Source organism: Erpetoichthys calabaricus, chromosome 10 (genome assembly GCF_900747795.2).
Source record: "Erpetoichthys calabaricus chromosome 10, fErpCal1.3, whole genome shotgun sequence".
NCBI lineage: Eukaryota > Metazoa > Chordata > Cladistia > Polypteriformes > Polypteridae > Erpetoichthys > Erpetoichthys calabaricus.
The window spans coordinates 157243061-157259845 of record NC_041403.2 but is presented as its reverse complement, the minus strand read 5'-3'; the positions used below and the strand labels follow the sequence as shown (position 1 = coordinate 157259845).

The following is a 16785-nucleotide window of genomic DNA, read 5'->3' as shown; positions in this document are numbered from 1 at the left end:
AAAGCATCTCTCAGAGATGATCATGTCTCGATCGCCTCGCTCAACCTCCCCTACAGGCGCGCTATGCTCCTGACACTTCACGTCTCTCCCGCTCGCGTTGTGAAGGGGGGGAGCTGAACGCACGCTAAGGAGAAGTGGACGGATCAGCTGCTTTCTTTCTGCTGCTGGTGAGCTGCATGTTCTGCTTGTCGCTGTGCGCGTCAATCATTTAAAAGCCCGTACAGCAGCTGTCCTTCTGTCTCACTGCCTTGTCTTGCGTGACGTTAAAATGTCTCTCGCGGGATGTCAAATTGCCTTCTGAGAAGATCAAGCCTCGTCTCCCTGCCAAGATTTTTTTTTTATAATAGAGATGTTATTCATATGTTACTGATATGAAAAGAGATTTTAGATTTGCCCGACATACACATATCATATGTGTTTACAAAGTGTGTTTTAATAAGTTTCCATGTGTTTAAAGCATGTGGGAGGGGTATTTTAAGGCTTAAACTATTAAAAAAATGTTTATTTATATGGTCTTTCTATATCGCAGATTTTCAACCTATTGCTGATGGGTCTGGAACGTAATTTCCGCGATAGGCGGGGGATCAGTGTACGTTGAACTTGTTTATAAGTCATTTTGGAAATAAACGTCTGCTTGGCAACAAAAAGTAAATGTACACTGGAAATCATCTGTTATTTTCACTGACTTTGCTTTTGAAGGAGATCATTTAAGATTTTTTTTTTGTGATCATTATCAGTAATTTCTTCTAAACAATCTCCCATTTTCCTGTAAAATCCAGCATAGATGAGGTGTACAGTTAGGTCCATAAATATTTGGACAGAGACAACTTTTTTCTAATTTTGGTTCTGTACATTACCACAATGAATTTTAAATGAAACAACTCAGATGCAGTTGAAGTGCAGACTTTCAGCTTTAATTCAGTGGGGTGAACAAAACGATTTTAAAAATAAAAATGTGAGACATAAAAATGTGAGACAACTAAAGCATTTTTTCAACACAATCCCTTCATTTCAGGGGCTCAAAAGTAATTGGACAAATTAAATAACTGGAAATAAAATGTTCATTTCTAATAGTTGGTTGAAAACTCTTTGCTGGCAATGACAGCCTGAAGTCTTGACCTCATGGACATCACCAGATGTTGGGCTTCCTCCTTTTTAATGCTCTGCCAGGCCTTTACTGCAGCGGCTTTCAGTTGCTGTTTGTTTGTGAGCCTTTCTGTCTGAAGTTTAGTCTTCAACAAGTGAAATGCCTGCTCAATTAGGTTAAGATCAGGTGACTGACTTGGACATTCAAGAATTTTCCACTTCTTTGCTTTAATAAACTCCTGGGTTGCTTTGGCTGTATGTTTTGGGTCATTGTCCATCTGTATCATGAAACGCCGCCCAATCAATTTGACTGCATTTAGCTGGGTTTGAGCAGACAGTATGTCTCTGAACACCTCAGAATTCATTCGGCTGCTTCTGTCCTGTGTCACATCATCAATAAACACTAGTGTCCCAGTGTCACTGGCAGCCATGCACGCCCAAGCCATCACACTGCCTCCCTCCACCGTGTTTTACAGATGATGTGCTATGCTTTGGATAATGAGCTGTTCCACACCTTCTCAATACTTTTTTCTTGCCATCATTCTGGTAGAGGTTGATCTTGGTTTCATCTGTCCAAAGAATGTTTTTCCAGAACTGTGCTGGCTTTTTTAGATGTTCTTTAGCAAAGTCCAATCTAGCCTTTCTATTCTTGAGGCTTATGAGTGGCTTGACCCTTGCAATGCACCCTCTGTATTTACTTTCATGCAGTCTTCTCTTTATGGTAGACTTGGATATCGATACGCCTACCCCCTGGAGAGTGTTGTTCACTTGGTTGGCTGTTGTGAAGGGGTTTCTCTTCACCATGGAAATGATTCTGCAATCATCCACCACTGTTGTCTTCCGTGGACGTCCAGGTCTTTTTGCGTTGCTGAGTTCACCAGTGCTTGCTTTCTTTATCAGGATGTACCAAACTGTAGATTTTGCCACTCGTAATATTGTAGCAATTTCTCCGATGGGTTTTTCTGTTTTCGCAGCTTAAGGATGGCTTCTTTCACCTGCATGGAGAGCTCCTTTGCCCGCATGTTGTCTGTTCACAGCAAAATCTTCCACATGCAAGCACCACACCTCAAATCAACTCCAGGCCTTTTATCTGCTTAATTGATAAGGACATAACGACGGACTTGCCCACACCTGCCCATGAAATAGCCTTTGAGTCAATTGTCCAATTACTTTTGAGCCCCTGAAATGAAGGGATTGTGTTCAAAAATGCTTTAGTTGCCTGGGATTTTTATGCAATCGTTTTGTTCACCCCACTGAATTTAAGCTGAAAGTCTGCACTTCAACTGCATCTGAGTGGTTTCATTTAAAATTCATTGTGGTAATGTACAGAACCAAAATTAGAAAAAAGTTGTCTCTGTCCAAATATTTATGGACCTAACTGTATGTTAGGCGCTACTCGATTAGGCAGGCGCTCAATACTTGTCAACTGAAGCTCAAACCCTAATGGGCTAATCTACAAAACCTCCACTATAGCTGCCATTTTTGTGAATTCCATTTTTTGAAGCTCTTTTGGCTTAGGAGTCTTAGGAGAGTTAGTGTTATTTAATATATATATTCTGGAACAAGGTCTTGTGGTCAAACAAGACAGTGATGGACCTGCACCAGAGTGATGGCAAGAGCAAAGTGTGGAGACAAACAGGAACTGCCCCAGATCCAAAGCAAACCATGTCATCTGTTAAACATGGTGGTGGGCTTGTTATGGCTTGGGCATGTACGGCACAGGCACTGGTACACTAATCTTCATTGATAATTAACTACTGATTGCAGTGGCACAATAAATTGTGTGTAGAGAAACATCTGCTCGACTTTCATTAAATACCTCCAAACTCATTGAATGGTGCTTGATCCCACAGCAAGATGATGATCCCAAACAAACTACAGTAATCCCTCCTCCATCGCGGGGGTTGCGTTCCAGAGCCACCCGCGAAATAAGAAAATCCGCGAAGTAGAAACCATATGTTTATATGGTTATTTTTATATTGTCATGGTTGGGTCACAGATTTGTGCAGAAACACAGGAGGTTGTAGAGAGACGGGAACGTTATTCAGACATTGCAAACAAACATTTGTCTCTTTTTCAAAAGTTTAAACTGTGCTCCATGACAAGACAGAGATGACAGTTCTGTCTCACAATTAAAAGAATGCAAACATATCTTCCTCTTCAAAGGAGTGCGCGTCAGGAGCACAGACTGTCAGAAAGACAGAGAAAAGCAAACAAATCAATAGGGCTGTTTGGCTTTTAAGTATGCGAAGCACCGCGGCACAAAGCTGTTGAAGGTGGCAGCTCACACCCCCTCCGTCAGGAGCAGGGAGAGAGAGAGAGAGACAGAGAAAAACAAACAGTCAAAAATCAATACGTGCCCTTCGAGCAAGTATGCAAAGCACTGTGCAGCATGTCGCTTCACGAAGCAGCTGCACAGAAGATAGCAACGTGAAGATAATCTTTCAGCATTTTTAGACAAGCGTCCGTATCGTCTAGGTGTGCGAACAGCCCCCCTGCTCACACCCCCTACGTCAGGATCAGAGAAAGTCAGCGCAAGAGAAAGAGAGAGAAAAGTAAGTTGGGTAGCTTCTCAGCCATCTGCCAATAGCGTCCCTTGTATGAAATCAACTGGGCAAACCAACTGAGGAAGCATGTACCAGAAATTAAAAGACCCATTGTCCGCAGAAATCCGCGAACCAGCAAAAAATCCGTGATATATATTTAAATATGCTTACATATAAAATCCGCGATAGAGTGAAGCCGCGAAAGGCGAAGCGTGATATAGCGAGGGATCACTGTACTAAGCTTTTTGTGCTCTATTTAAATCAGTAACTTACCAGTAGATTATAGGATGATTGTTGTCCCAATGATTTTGTTTGTTGTTTGTCTTCTCCCCATCTTATCTTGTGTGGACTGGAGTGTAGTATTCTCGAAAAAAATACACTGATAAAACCATTATGAATGATGAAATGTAAATCTTCTACTCCTGGCTAAACATTGTATTATAACAGACCTTCCCATTGAATCTTTCTTTTAGTTTTGCTCCCCTTGAGGTATTCCCCCGCCTTCAAGATTTCTTGTCCGCTTTTTCCTACTTTGTGGAGTGCGATAATTCCAGACTTAGCGAAGAGGTGAGTGCCATTTGTTTCTCCTCTTTTAGCATTGTATATACTGTAAATAAACAATTCACTCAAGGCATTCGTTTCAAAAACTATGTATGCAGTTTTCGATTCTCACATAAATGCCCTAATAGGTTTATGGGGTCATTATTTTCACATGCACAAGTACAGTAAAATTCTTACTTGCATGTTCTTAAGGTGGCTAGCAAGTACAGATGTAAACCCTTGACACATATTTTAGGAAGTCACTGCGCACTGGAGAGATTCTGAAGGACTGGAAAATGGCAAATATCACCCCATTATATAAAAAGGGTGACAGGGCAGATCCAAGCAACTATAGGCCAATAAGCGTAACAAGACTGAGCAACACCTGGCAAGGACAGGAGTTATTCTGAACAGTCAGCATGGGGTCAGAAGAGGGAGGTCGTGTTTTACTAACATGCTGGAATTCTATGAGGAGGCAACAAAAGGATACAGTCAAAGTGGAGCAGATGAGATTATTTATCTGGACTTTCAGAAAGCTTTTGGTAAAGTGTCACATGAGAGGTTGGGCATCAAATTAACAGAAGTGGGAGTTCAGGGTGATGTTTTTAGATACAGTGCATCCGGAAAGTATTCACAGCACATCACTTTTTCTACATTTTGTTATGTTACAGCCTTATTCCAAAATGGATTAAATTCATTTTTTTCCTCAGAATTCTACACACAACACCCCATAATGACAATGTGAAAAAAGTTTACTTGAGGTTTTTGCAAATTTATTAAAAATAAAAAAACTGAGAAATCCCATGTCCATAAGTATTCACAGCCTTTGCTCAATACTTTGTTGATGCACCTTTGGCAGCAATTACAGCCTCAAGTCTTTTTGAATATGATGCCACAAGCTTGGCACACCTATCCTTGGCCAGTTTCACCCATTCCTCTTTGCAGCACCTCTCAAGCTCCATCAGGTTGGATGAGAAGCGTCGGTGCACAGCCATTTTAAGATCTCTCCAGAGATGTTCAATCGAATTCAAGTCCGGGCTCTGGCTGGGCCACTCAAGGACATTCACAGAGTTGTCCTGAAGCCACTCCTTTGATATCTTGGCTGTGCGCTTAGGGTTGTTGTCCTGCTGAAAGATGAACCGTTGCCCCAGTCTGAGGTCAAGAGCGCTCTGGAGCAGGTTTTCATCCAGGATGTCTCTGTACATTGCTGCAGTCATCTTTCCCTTTATCCTGACTAGTCTCCCAGTCCCTGCCACTGAAAAACATCCCCACAGCATGATGCTGCCACCACCATGTTTCATTGTAGGGTTGGTATTGGCCTGGTGATGAGCGGTGCCTGGTTTCCTCCAAACATGACGCCTGGCATTCACACCAAAGAGTTCAATCTTTGTCTCATCAGACCAGAGAATTTTCTTTCTCATGGTCTGAGAGTCCTTCAGGTGCCTTTTGGCAAACTCCAGGCGGGCTGCCATGTGCATTTTACTAAGGGGTGGCCACTCTACCATACAGGCCTGATTGGTGGATTGCTGCAGAGATGGTTGTCCTTCTGGAAGGTTCTCCTCTGTCCACAGAGGACCTCTGGAGCTCTGACAGAGTGACCATCGGATTTTTGGTCACCACCCTGACTAAGGCCCTTCTCCCCCGATCGCTCAGTTTAGATGGCCGGCCAGCTCTAGGAAGAGTCCTGGTGGTTTCGAACTTCTTCCACTTACAGATGATGGAGGCCACTGTGCTCATTGGGACCTTCAAAGCAGCAGACATTTTTCTGTAACCTTCCCCAGATTTGTGCCTCGAGACAATCCTGTCTCGGAGGTCTACAGACAATTCCTTTGACTTCATGCTTGGTTTGTGCTCTGACATGAACTGTCAACTGTGGGACCTTATATAGACAGGTGTGTGCCTTTCCAAATCATGTCCAATCAACTGAATTTACCACAGGTGGACTCCAATTAAACTGCAGAAACATCTCAAGGATGATCAGCGGAAACAGGATGCACCTGAGCTCAATTTTGAGCTTCATGGCAAAGGCTGTGAATACTTATGTACATGTGCTTTCTCGACTTTTTTATTTTTAATAAATTTGCAAAAATCTCAAGTAAACTTTTTTCACGTTGTCATTATGGGGTGTTGTGTGTAGAATTCTGAGGAAAAAAATGAATTTAATCCATTTTGGAATAAGGCTGTAACATAACAAAATGTGGAAAAAGTGATGCGCTGTGAATACTTTCCGGATGCACTGTAGGTGCAGAATTGGCTCAGGCAGAGGGTGATGGTCTTAGGAACCTCATCAGAACTGGCTGATGTTAAGAGTGGTGTTCCACATGGGTCAGTGCTAGGGCTGCTGCTATTTTTAATATATATAAATGATTTAGATAGGAATATAAGTAACAAGCTGGTTAAGTTTGCAGATGATACCAAGATAAGTGGATTAGCAGATAATTTAGAATTCGTTATATCATTACAGAAGGACTTGGATAGCATACAGGCTTGGGCAGATTTGTGGCAGATGAAATTTAATGTCAGTAAATTTAAAGAATTACACATAGGAAGTAAAAATATTTGGTTTGAATACACAATGGGAGGTCTGAAAATCGAGAGTACATCTTATGAGAAGGATTTAGGAGTCATAGTGGACTCTAAGCTATTGACTTCCCAACAGTGTTCAGAAGCCATTAAGAAGGCTAACAGAATGTCAGGTTATATAGCACGATGTGTGGAGTACAAGGCCAAGGAGGTTCTGCTTAACCTTCTTAATGTACTGGTGAGGCCTCATCTGGAGTACTGTGTGCAGTTTTGGTCTCCAGGCTACAAAAGGACATAGCAGCACAAGAAAAGGTCCAGAGAAGAGTGACTAGGCTGATTCCAGAGCTATAGATAGATAGATACTTTATTAATTCCAAGGGGAAATTCACATTTTCCAGCAGCAGCATACTGATACAATAAATAATATTAAAGATTGATAATAATGCAGGTAAAAGGGGTTGAATTATGAGAAAAGAGTTGAGCCTTTACAGTTTAAGCAAAAGAAGATTAAGAGGTGACATGATTGAAGTGTTTAAAATTATGAAGGGAATTAGTACAGTGGATCGAGACTATTATTGTAAAATGAGTTCATCAAGAACACGGGGACACAGTTGGAAACTTTACTAAGGGTAAATTTCACACAAACATTATGAAGTTTTTCTTTACACAAAGAACGATAGACATTTGGAATAAGCTACCAAGTAGTGTGGTAGACAGTAAGACGTTGGGGACTTTCAAAACTCGACTTGATGTTTTTTTGGAAGAAATAAGTGGATAGGACTGGCGAGCTTTGTTGGAATGGAATGTTCTCGTCTAGAGTGTTCTAATGAGTATTTGAGAGATCTAATCTAATGTGTTAATTAACTTGCACCGTATCACCACTCTCAGTGAGCATTTTAACCTTAACCTCCTTACCTCAAAATGTTTATCTTACCTTATCTGAAATAACTACCTTCCCTTGACTTTGTGTAGTCCTTACACCCAAGTCTTGTTTTTTTTCGATAGGTAAGTACCTTACACAGCCGACTTACACAGTGGATGGTGGACCTACTTCTTTATGTAGTGCCTGACCGAGGAGACTTGCTGCCTTCTTTAGATGATATCGAGCGAGAACAGGCCTGGCTAAAGCTAAAAGATGAGTCGCAGACTCTAGCTCACAGTTTGAATTTCTTTTCTGAATCCTTAACATGGTAAGTAAGATTTATTGAAGTCATTTGCATTTTGCCACACAAGCCCTGAATGTTTTGATCTATAAAGACAAATAAAGAAACAATAAAACAGAGTGCAGTCAAATATAGGAAAAGTGCTTACCATAACTGCATCACAGCAGAGATGACATTTTTTTCTTGGTCGTCACTATAAAGGACATGGGGTAAGTTACATTTAAGCAAAATGCTGTTTTTTGGGTGGAGTATTCCTTTTAATATTGCTGGCTTACTGTGTAAAAGGAAATGAAGCTGTGAATTTGAATGATTCACACAGTATTAAGTCCAAAAAGAAAGCACTACCTCGCTTAAATATTTACATTTTTATTATTCTCATTATTTGACTTTGGGGCTAGGCTACATTCGCCATCCCCCTTGTTTGTCATAAAAGTCCACTAAAGGGGGTTGGTGTCAGGAAGGACATGTAACCATAAAAATGTTTCCTCCGATGCCCTCATTGATAAGAGATGTGAGGAGCAGACTGACAGGGATTCAACCTTGTGGAGCAAAAGGCAAAGAATGACAGAGGTGGAGTAGTGCGGTCCAGAGGGAGGCCAAAGAAGATGTGGCTGGAGGAGCTGGCAGATGACATGAAAATGGAGATACTTAGCACTGCAGAGAGTGGAGGAAAAAGATTTGGGTGGCAACAGGCTAACCCAGAAATGTTTGTTAGATAGATAGATAGATAGATAGATAGATAGATAGATAGATAGATAGACAGATAGTTTATTAATCCCAAGGGGAAATTCACAAATTAAAAATTAAATTACAAATTAAAAATTTCACAAATTGCTAAACCATTTGATAATTGTTTGGCAAATTCAGTATGTAATAATCAAAGAAGTTTAATAATAATACATTTAATGTAATGTACTGTATAAGGGCCTTTCATAACACTCTAGGAAACAGTTAATAAATAAGTTAAAAACAAAAGGTACAGAAAAATAAAATAGATAAGATAAAACAATTGTAGAGAGAAAGAGAGAGAGAGGTTGGGAGCATGCTGGTATAAAATACAATCAGCACATAAAACTCATCCATCCATTGTCTCCCGCTTATCCGAGGTCGGGTCGCGGGGGCAGCAGCTTGAGCAGAGATGCCCAGACTTCCCTCTCCCCGGCCACTTCTTCTAGCTCTTCCGGGAGAATCCCGAGGCGTTCCCAGGCCAGCCGGGAGACATAGTCCCTCCAGCGTGTCCTGGGTCTTCCCCGGGGCCTCCTCCCGGTTAGATGTGCCCAGAACACCTCACCAGGGAGGCGTCCAGGAGGCATCCTGATCAGATGCCGGCGCGACCTCATCTGACTCCTCTCGATGCGGAGGAGCAGCGGCTCTACTCTGAGCCCCTCCCGGATGACTGAGCTTCTCATCCTATCTTTAAGGGAAAGCCCAGACACCCTGCGGAGGAAACTAATTTCAGCCGCTTGTATTTGTGATCTCGTTCTTTCGGTCACTACCCATAGTTCATGATCATAGGTGAGGGTAGGAACATAGATCGACCGGTAAATTGAGAGCTTTGCCTTACGTCTCAGCTCCTTTTTCACCACGACAGACCGATGCAGAGCCCCGCATCCGCACCAATCTGCCCTGTCGATCTCACGCTCCATTCTTCCCTCACTCGTGAACAAGACCCCGAGATACTTGAACTCCTCCACTTTATCAGCAGTTCTAGAAGACTGTCAAATGTCAAGGGGCAGGGTGTCCCATAGCTTGGGAGCCGCAGTACTGCATGCTCAGTCAACTAGTGAGCTGTGTTTAGGTGAGAGACAATTAAAAATCCATTAGTAGTCTGCAAATTGCGAACAGATTTGTAATAGCGTGACCTTTTAAATAGATATTTAGGACCGCTGTCAACAAGAATTTTATACATAAGCAAAAGAAGCTTAAAGGATACATGAAGTGATGGCCGTTATGCTCCCATAGTTTTCTTTATCCAATCCTTATACAATACAATAGTTTATATCCATTTTTTAAAACATTGGAACTCGGACAAGTTAAGTGATTTGCCCGGAGTCATACAGTGAGCCCTCCGTTCATACTACTATATTTTCATTTAAAGAATGCCAACATCGCTCTCCATTTTTGCCTTTCATCCACATGACCTTGGTGTTTTCACTTTTGAATTCGCTTCTGTGTACTTCTGAAAACACAGCCTCAGTGTCAGAGGCGGCCTTAGGGGTGAGTGGGGCCTAAGGCTGATCAACCCCACGTGGGGCCGGTTATGTCAAATGCTGTTATCGGTATGTGTGGACTGTATAAACTTGCGTGTGAATTTAATAAAAATAATGTTAACATACACCGGATCTTCTCATTACACTATTCAGCTAAATTTTTGCAAGATAACACGCAGACTTTATCAAAATATAACAATATAATCTATTAAAAAAAAGTGCTAAACCGGTGATAAAACGTTGCTGCGCGTTCCACTACCAAACACTTCCCACACTGTTTCTAGGCCTACTGTAGCAAACTGAACCAAAGACTCGACTAAGAAACGATGGTAGGCTCTCCAGACACGAAGGAGTCATAAGCGACAAGCCATCAGTTGTTCCCAAGTCTAAACAGAAGCCAACCCAGCGACTAATGGGCTCTACTTATTTTAGGAAGGGATTATACTGGCGATCTTTTTCGGACGATGAAGGTGAAGACAGACATGTACGGAATTTGACCTTGAAGAGGGATTTTAAAAGGGTTCCTCTTAGAAGCATCTCAAATATATATATATATATATATACTGGAGAATATAAGTTGACAAATCCGCTCGAATGACACACGCGGACCTCAAAAGCGGGGGGCCCCTTTAGGCACAGGGCTTGGGGCTGTTGCCCCACTTGCCACCCCCAAACGCCGCTCTTGCTCAGTGTTGTAACATAGATGGGTGAAAGCACAGAGTTTTAAAAATGCAGACTCTAATCGAGCTCTGATTTGCTTTGTGCACATTACGTAGCACTTCCCTGATTTAATCCGGCTCATTGCAATGTCTCGTTTTCTGATTGGTCATTTTTCACAAAAGATTACCATATTCCAACATGGCTGGTATAAAAGAATTACGTTGCATGGTGTTTGTTGTGTTGCTTACTTTTTTTTTTTGAACAGTTTTAATGCTGCATACATTCGCAAAAGACCGATAATTTACTGGTCGCTACAGTTTTTCCAATATATCTCACTACAGTGAACCCTCGTTTATCACGGTTAATCCGTTCCAGACTCTACCGTGATAAATGAATTTTCGTGAAGTAGGATTCTTTATTTATAAATCGAATATTTTCGCAGTTAGAGTATAGAAAACCTGTTTATGACCTTCTAAATACGTTTTTTAACATTATTAGAGCCCTCTAGACATGAAATAACACCCTTTAGTCACCATTACACTTGTATCACCCAATATATTACACAAAATAAGAGAAAATGAGGCATATTAGACGTTACAAATATCTTATTATTATTATTATTGTACTGTACATTTAATTACACACACACACACACACAGTTCTTACACACAACCACTAACCTATGAAGGCACGACCTCAGTAGGAGAGTCTTCAGGTGGTGCAGTATCTTCAGCAGGTGCGTCGTTGTCTTCTTCCGCTGAAGGAGTACTAGGAGTAGGCAGTGGGTGTCTGGGTGCGCAGCTGAAGAACATCTTGATAGGCAGTTGCTGGCGCTGTCTTTTCATATGCGTGAGGAGGCTTTTGTAGGGTATTGCCATCTTTGATCATATCCAAGAGTTTCACCTTCTCCTGGATGGTAAGCATCTTCCTCCGGCGCTTAGTTTTATTGTCAGAAGGCTTAGAAAAAGCAGCACGTTTAGGAGCCATCATGGGGCTTAGATAAAAGTTCTCAGAAAGTGCATGCATAGTGACGTAAGCGTGTATAAGAAAAAATTGCGATAGAGTGAAGCCGCGAAAGTCGAAGCGTGATATAGCGAGGGATCACTGTACAAGCAGAGCCGCCACTGCCAAATTCTACCACACTGGTTATTTTGCCAGCACCTTATCCTAGTTGAGGATGCGCACACAATATTCAAATGGCAAGCAGAATTAATACATGAAAACACTTCCAGACAATAAGTAAAATGCATTTCCTCTCATTACAAATAGCACAGATTTCACTAGAAGCAAAATGCACTTTGTTTCATTATTTGTTTTTTTGAGGTTTCATTCCAGATTCAATTCAGTGTCAATCATTTTACCCATTAGGTTCATTGTTATGCTTTCCATCCATCTGGTCAGTACAGTTAACAATTCACATAATGGCCTTTTGTGCTGTGGGGAATTGGTCTGGGCTCATATTTTTTGTGTCTTTTACAGCTCATGCAAGGGAATTATTGAGAAAGTTGTTCAGGAGAGAAGAGCCGACAATGAAGAGAATCCAGAACAAGAGCTACATGAGCTAGAGAAAATCCAGGTAGTGGATAGCCATTGATTTATGTGGTGTGTTTCTAAGTTTCAGTTCCTTTATTCATTCAGTCAGTCCCTGCATTTGTTATTCGGTTAATCAATTAAACCTGTGGGAAAAGCTTTTTGGCACAAATGCACATATTTAAAGTGATTTTTCAGTATTTTACACATTTTCTTTTATGCTATTCGATAACCTAATTGTAATGTTGCTGAACAGTCAATCATAAGAATTCAAATATTATGTATATGGGTTACGTGCTGTGTACACTTTTAATGATTTTGTTTTCCTTGTATTTTTGTCAACTGTTCTGAGGAGACATGCAAGTAATAATTTCATGTCTGACTACATATCACAATAAGCTTGACTGCACTTTAAAGATTATTATTTTTGAGATGGGATGGTTTTCATGACATGAATTTTAAAGGTCCGTGTGTGAGTAGTACCCGTGCTGCACCCAATATTTACATATTATATACTAGACAAAGAGCCCGTTTCGACAACGTAAGATGAAACGGGCACGAATGGAATAGTAATAAGTATAAGCACCACAAACCTGATATAGGTGTATTGAATGAATGCGTAATTAGGCCTCGAGCTGTAGTCGAAATCGCCTTTCAGGCCTCTAGAGCTTTAATCGAAGTCGCCTTTCTCTTTGAATTTTCGCGGCCGTAAATCTGCCGCCTGCCGCGATGTTGGGGTTGGATGTCGGTCGAAGTCGCCTTTCTCTTTGAATTTTCGTGGGCGTAAATCCGCCACCTGCCGCGATGTCGGTCTCGTAAGGTTTTTCGGACAGCTGCACAGAAGGCGACTGCGCATTCGGCTTCGGACAGACGCGAGTGAGTGAGTGAGTGAGTGAGGAGGCTGGTGAATTATATATAAGATTAAAATGTACCAAGTAGTTATATGAGAATAATGTAGTTTTCTCTTTTTAATAATATTTTCATCTTGATTTTCATTCTACTTTTCAAGGTGTTCTAATTGTTTAATTAATCCATTATTTACAAATTAGTGGGTTTAACGCTAAAATAGTTGCAGCCTTTGATTATTCAGTGTTGTTTGCCTGGGTGTCTGCTCTGCTCATTTTTAATTGTCATTAATAAGATACAGTGAAGGAGAAAAACTACACAGAGAAAATAGAATGAAATCAACAAAAGAGAGTTAAGCATTTAAATCTATAGCAAAAGCAGAAATATTTCTAAATGTCTTATAAATGTAAAAATCATGCTGCTGTGCTTTTCTGAATGTAGAATAAAAGAAAAATAATCCCAGCTAATGAAATGAGATCAGTGCTGTCAGGTGTTGTCACTGATTAGGAATCTGGTTGGAACAAAAACCTGCCGCCACAGCGGACCCCCAGGACCGAGTTTGGGAAATGCTGAGCTAACGGCACTATGACGCTGAATTGGATTTATCAGATGTGAGAAAGTTGTTGATGCTGGATAATATATTTACAGTATAAAGGAGTTAGTGAATGGCTGAGTCAATATGCATCTGTGAAGGGAAATAAAGGGTTAAAGGTAATTTCCAGATGGTGGACTATCAGGAGGAGAGTTTCAATTATTGGGGCTCCTCTTAAGGGTGGGTACTATAAGATCTACTTCTAGCTTTATGGAAGGCCCTGTCCATAGCATTAGAAGGGTATCCTTAATCAATGAAGAAACTCCTCATTAAATTATATATATATTTTTTTCTTTTCTGAAAATCTTTGTAAGTATTAAAAAAATAAACTTTTGACCTAAAAGTTCCACACAATGTAGATTACCATAATAAAAAGGTTTATTTGCTTGTGTTTAATATATCCAGTTCTCTTCCAGAATGAATGCAACGATTGGAAGGAGACATGCCAGATCCTGTTGGTACAGATTCAAGATTCTCCAGCTAGTCTCTCTGAAGCGGAGTCTACTGTGACAGAGTCCAAAGCAGACTTGCCGCCTTCCCAGCCCACAGTAGCTGCAGAGGTGAGTTGTGAGTCTCTTGACCGTCAAGGTTGCTGTACAGTGTGATTTTGGAATGAAGTTTCTTTGGTCAGTTTTGGACTGTATCAAATCTGCTGCTAGAAGGCACAGTATTTAACGCTGCTCCGGCACTGTGAAAGCTTGAATCTCATGCCTGGCCGCTGTCTGGGTGAAGTATGCATGTTCTTCCCATTCTGTTGTATGTTTTTCTCCAGAAACTCGACTGAAACGCCTTTTGGGCTTATACAGGATTACAAAATGGTCATCTTGAGAATATGGACATGTGTGAATGACTAACTTTTATGATATACAGTGCTCCCTCGCTATATCGCGCTTCGCCTTTCGCGGCTTCACTCTATCGCGGATTTTATATGTAAGCATATTTAAATATATATTGCGGATTTTTTGCTGGTTCGCGGATTTCTGAGGACAATGGGTCTTTTAATTTCTGGTACATGCTTCCTCAGTTGGTTTGCCCAGTTGATTTCATACAAGGGACGCTATTGGCAGATGGCTGAGAAGCTACCCAACTTACTTTTCTCTCTCTCTCTCTCTCTCTCTCTCTTGCGCTGACTTTCTCTGATCCTGACGTAGGGGGTGTGAGCAGGGGGGCTGTTCGCACACCTAGACGATACGGACGCTCGTCTAAAAATGCTGAAAGATTATCTTCACGTTGCTACCTTCTGTGCAGCTGCTTCGTGAAGCGACATGCTGCACGGTGCTTCGCATACTTAAAAGCTCGAAGGGCACGTATTGATTTTTGACTGTTTGTTTTTCTCTCTCTCTCTCTCTCTGCTCCTGACGGAGGGGGTGTGAGCTGCCGCCTTCAACAGCTTTGTACCGGCGGTGCTTCGCATACTTAAAAGCCAAACAGCCCTATTGATTCGTTTGCTTTCCTCTCTCTTTCTGACAGTCTGTGCTCCTGACGCGCACTCCTTTGAAGAGGAAGATATGTTTGCATTCTTTTAATTGTGAGACTGAACTGTCATCTCTGTCTTGTCATGGAGCACAGTTTAAACTTTTGAAAAAGAGACAAATGTTTGTTTGCAGTGTTTGAATAACGTTCCTGTCTCTCTACAACCTCCTGTGTTTCTGCGCAAATCTGTGACCCAAGCATGACAATATAAAAATAACCATATAAACATATGGTTTCTACTTCGCGGATTTTCTTATTTCGCGGGTGGCTCTGGAACGCAACCCCCGCGATGGGGGAGGGATTACTGTACTGACTTTATTCAGGACTCTTGCCTTGCACCCACTATTGCCAGGATAGATTCTGCCCCCCTTGACCTTTAAGTTTATTATGTGGGTTGAACACTGTTATTCTATAAAATTTGCAACGGCAAAAACCTTACCGAAAAGTAATTTTACCAAATGTTTGATGGATGCCATCAGTTAGCCGGTTGTCTTATTGGATAAGACAGAAAAATCTAAAATTAAGCACAAGATAACAACTTCCAAATTTTAAACTCTAACTCAAAACTCTTAAGCAAATTCACAGAAAGAGCCCAGAAACACAAAAGAGCAAAAATCACAGGAAACTCTGCCCTCTGTACAAATGACAACAAGGACCCTACATAAATCTCACGAGGATGAAGAATACATTGATCCGCACATTTTCTGTTTCCACTTTTTCCAATTTAGGATCCAAGAGATCTAGAACCTTACCTACTGTAGAAGCAACAGGTCTAAGCCATGAACCAACCATAGACTGGGCACCAGTCCATCACAGGATATTTTAAAAAGTCATATTTTATAATGCATAGGATAAATAGTATAATGATATAAAAATTAAAATTTGTTAATGACTATTTATTGGAAATGTATCACATAATTCTTTTTTTTTTTTTTTAAGTTGGAGATTAAATCAAAGGAAACAGAGAAGTCATTTGAAGAAGTAGGTGAATCCACAAACCATGAAGCTATCAAGGAGGTCAGAGCATTACACGTTTATTTTTTGAATGTATTTATGTATTCACTGAGTGAATTTAGAAAGTACGGCCATCAAATAGTAAGTTAGTCCCTCATTAACTCTCAGTAAAGGCCAAATGAGCCAGGCTGTGGCCTTAGCAAGTGTCAGAATGGATTATATCCATGTCAAGTCAATGGTGGCATTGAACTCTGAATGGCTGGCTTCAGCTTCTTCTACACATGCTTGCTTGGGGTGAAATATTCGTCCAGTGAGGCCAAAGCTTAAAGCTAGATTTACTGTTCTCTTCCTAGAAGCATGCCAGGATTTTCTTCACCTGTTTTTCATACACTTTGTCTGCTGGAAAAGTCATTTGCAATTGACTGCGCCCATAAAATAATTCAATTCAAATAGAAGAAATGTTCAACGATACTGCAAAATTTATGAATTGTACTCATCACGTGTTCCACTTAATGTCTTGACAACACACCTCTGCCCACTCCATTACCCTGACATCACTTCAGTGCATTCAAGTTTAGGCCATCGTCATGTCTAGCAAGTACAATGAAATTTGTATTTGCATGCCACCTCAGAATAGTGACAGTAATACTTGTATGTTAGAT

General features: G+C 40.9%; 2 protein-coding genes across 2 annotated transcripts in view; one reads left to right on the top strand and one right to left on the bottom strand.

Moving 5' to 3' along the window:
• The window catches only part of fnbp1l (formin binding protein 1-like), a 373280-nt gene that overhangs the window by 145242 nt on the left and 211253 nt on the right, over positions 1-16785 (bottom strand). The window lies entirely within an intron of this gene.
• axdnd1 (axonemal dynein light chain domain containing 1) overlaps positions 1-16785 on the top strand; it is an 86416-nt gene that overhangs the window by 57211 nt on the left and 12420 nt on the right. Inside the window, exons 18-22 of the mRNA XM_051932532.1 lie at positions 4106-4199; positions 7701-7885; positions 12208-12304; positions 14113-14256; positions 16109-16186. Of these exons, the coding sequence (XP_051788492.1) occupies positions 4106-4199; positions 7701-7885; positions 12208-12304; positions 14113-14256; positions 16109-16186 (598 nt within the window). The remainder of the gene's footprint in view (positions 1-4105; positions 4200-7700; positions 7886-12207; positions 12305-14112; positions 14257-16108; positions 16187-16785) is intronic.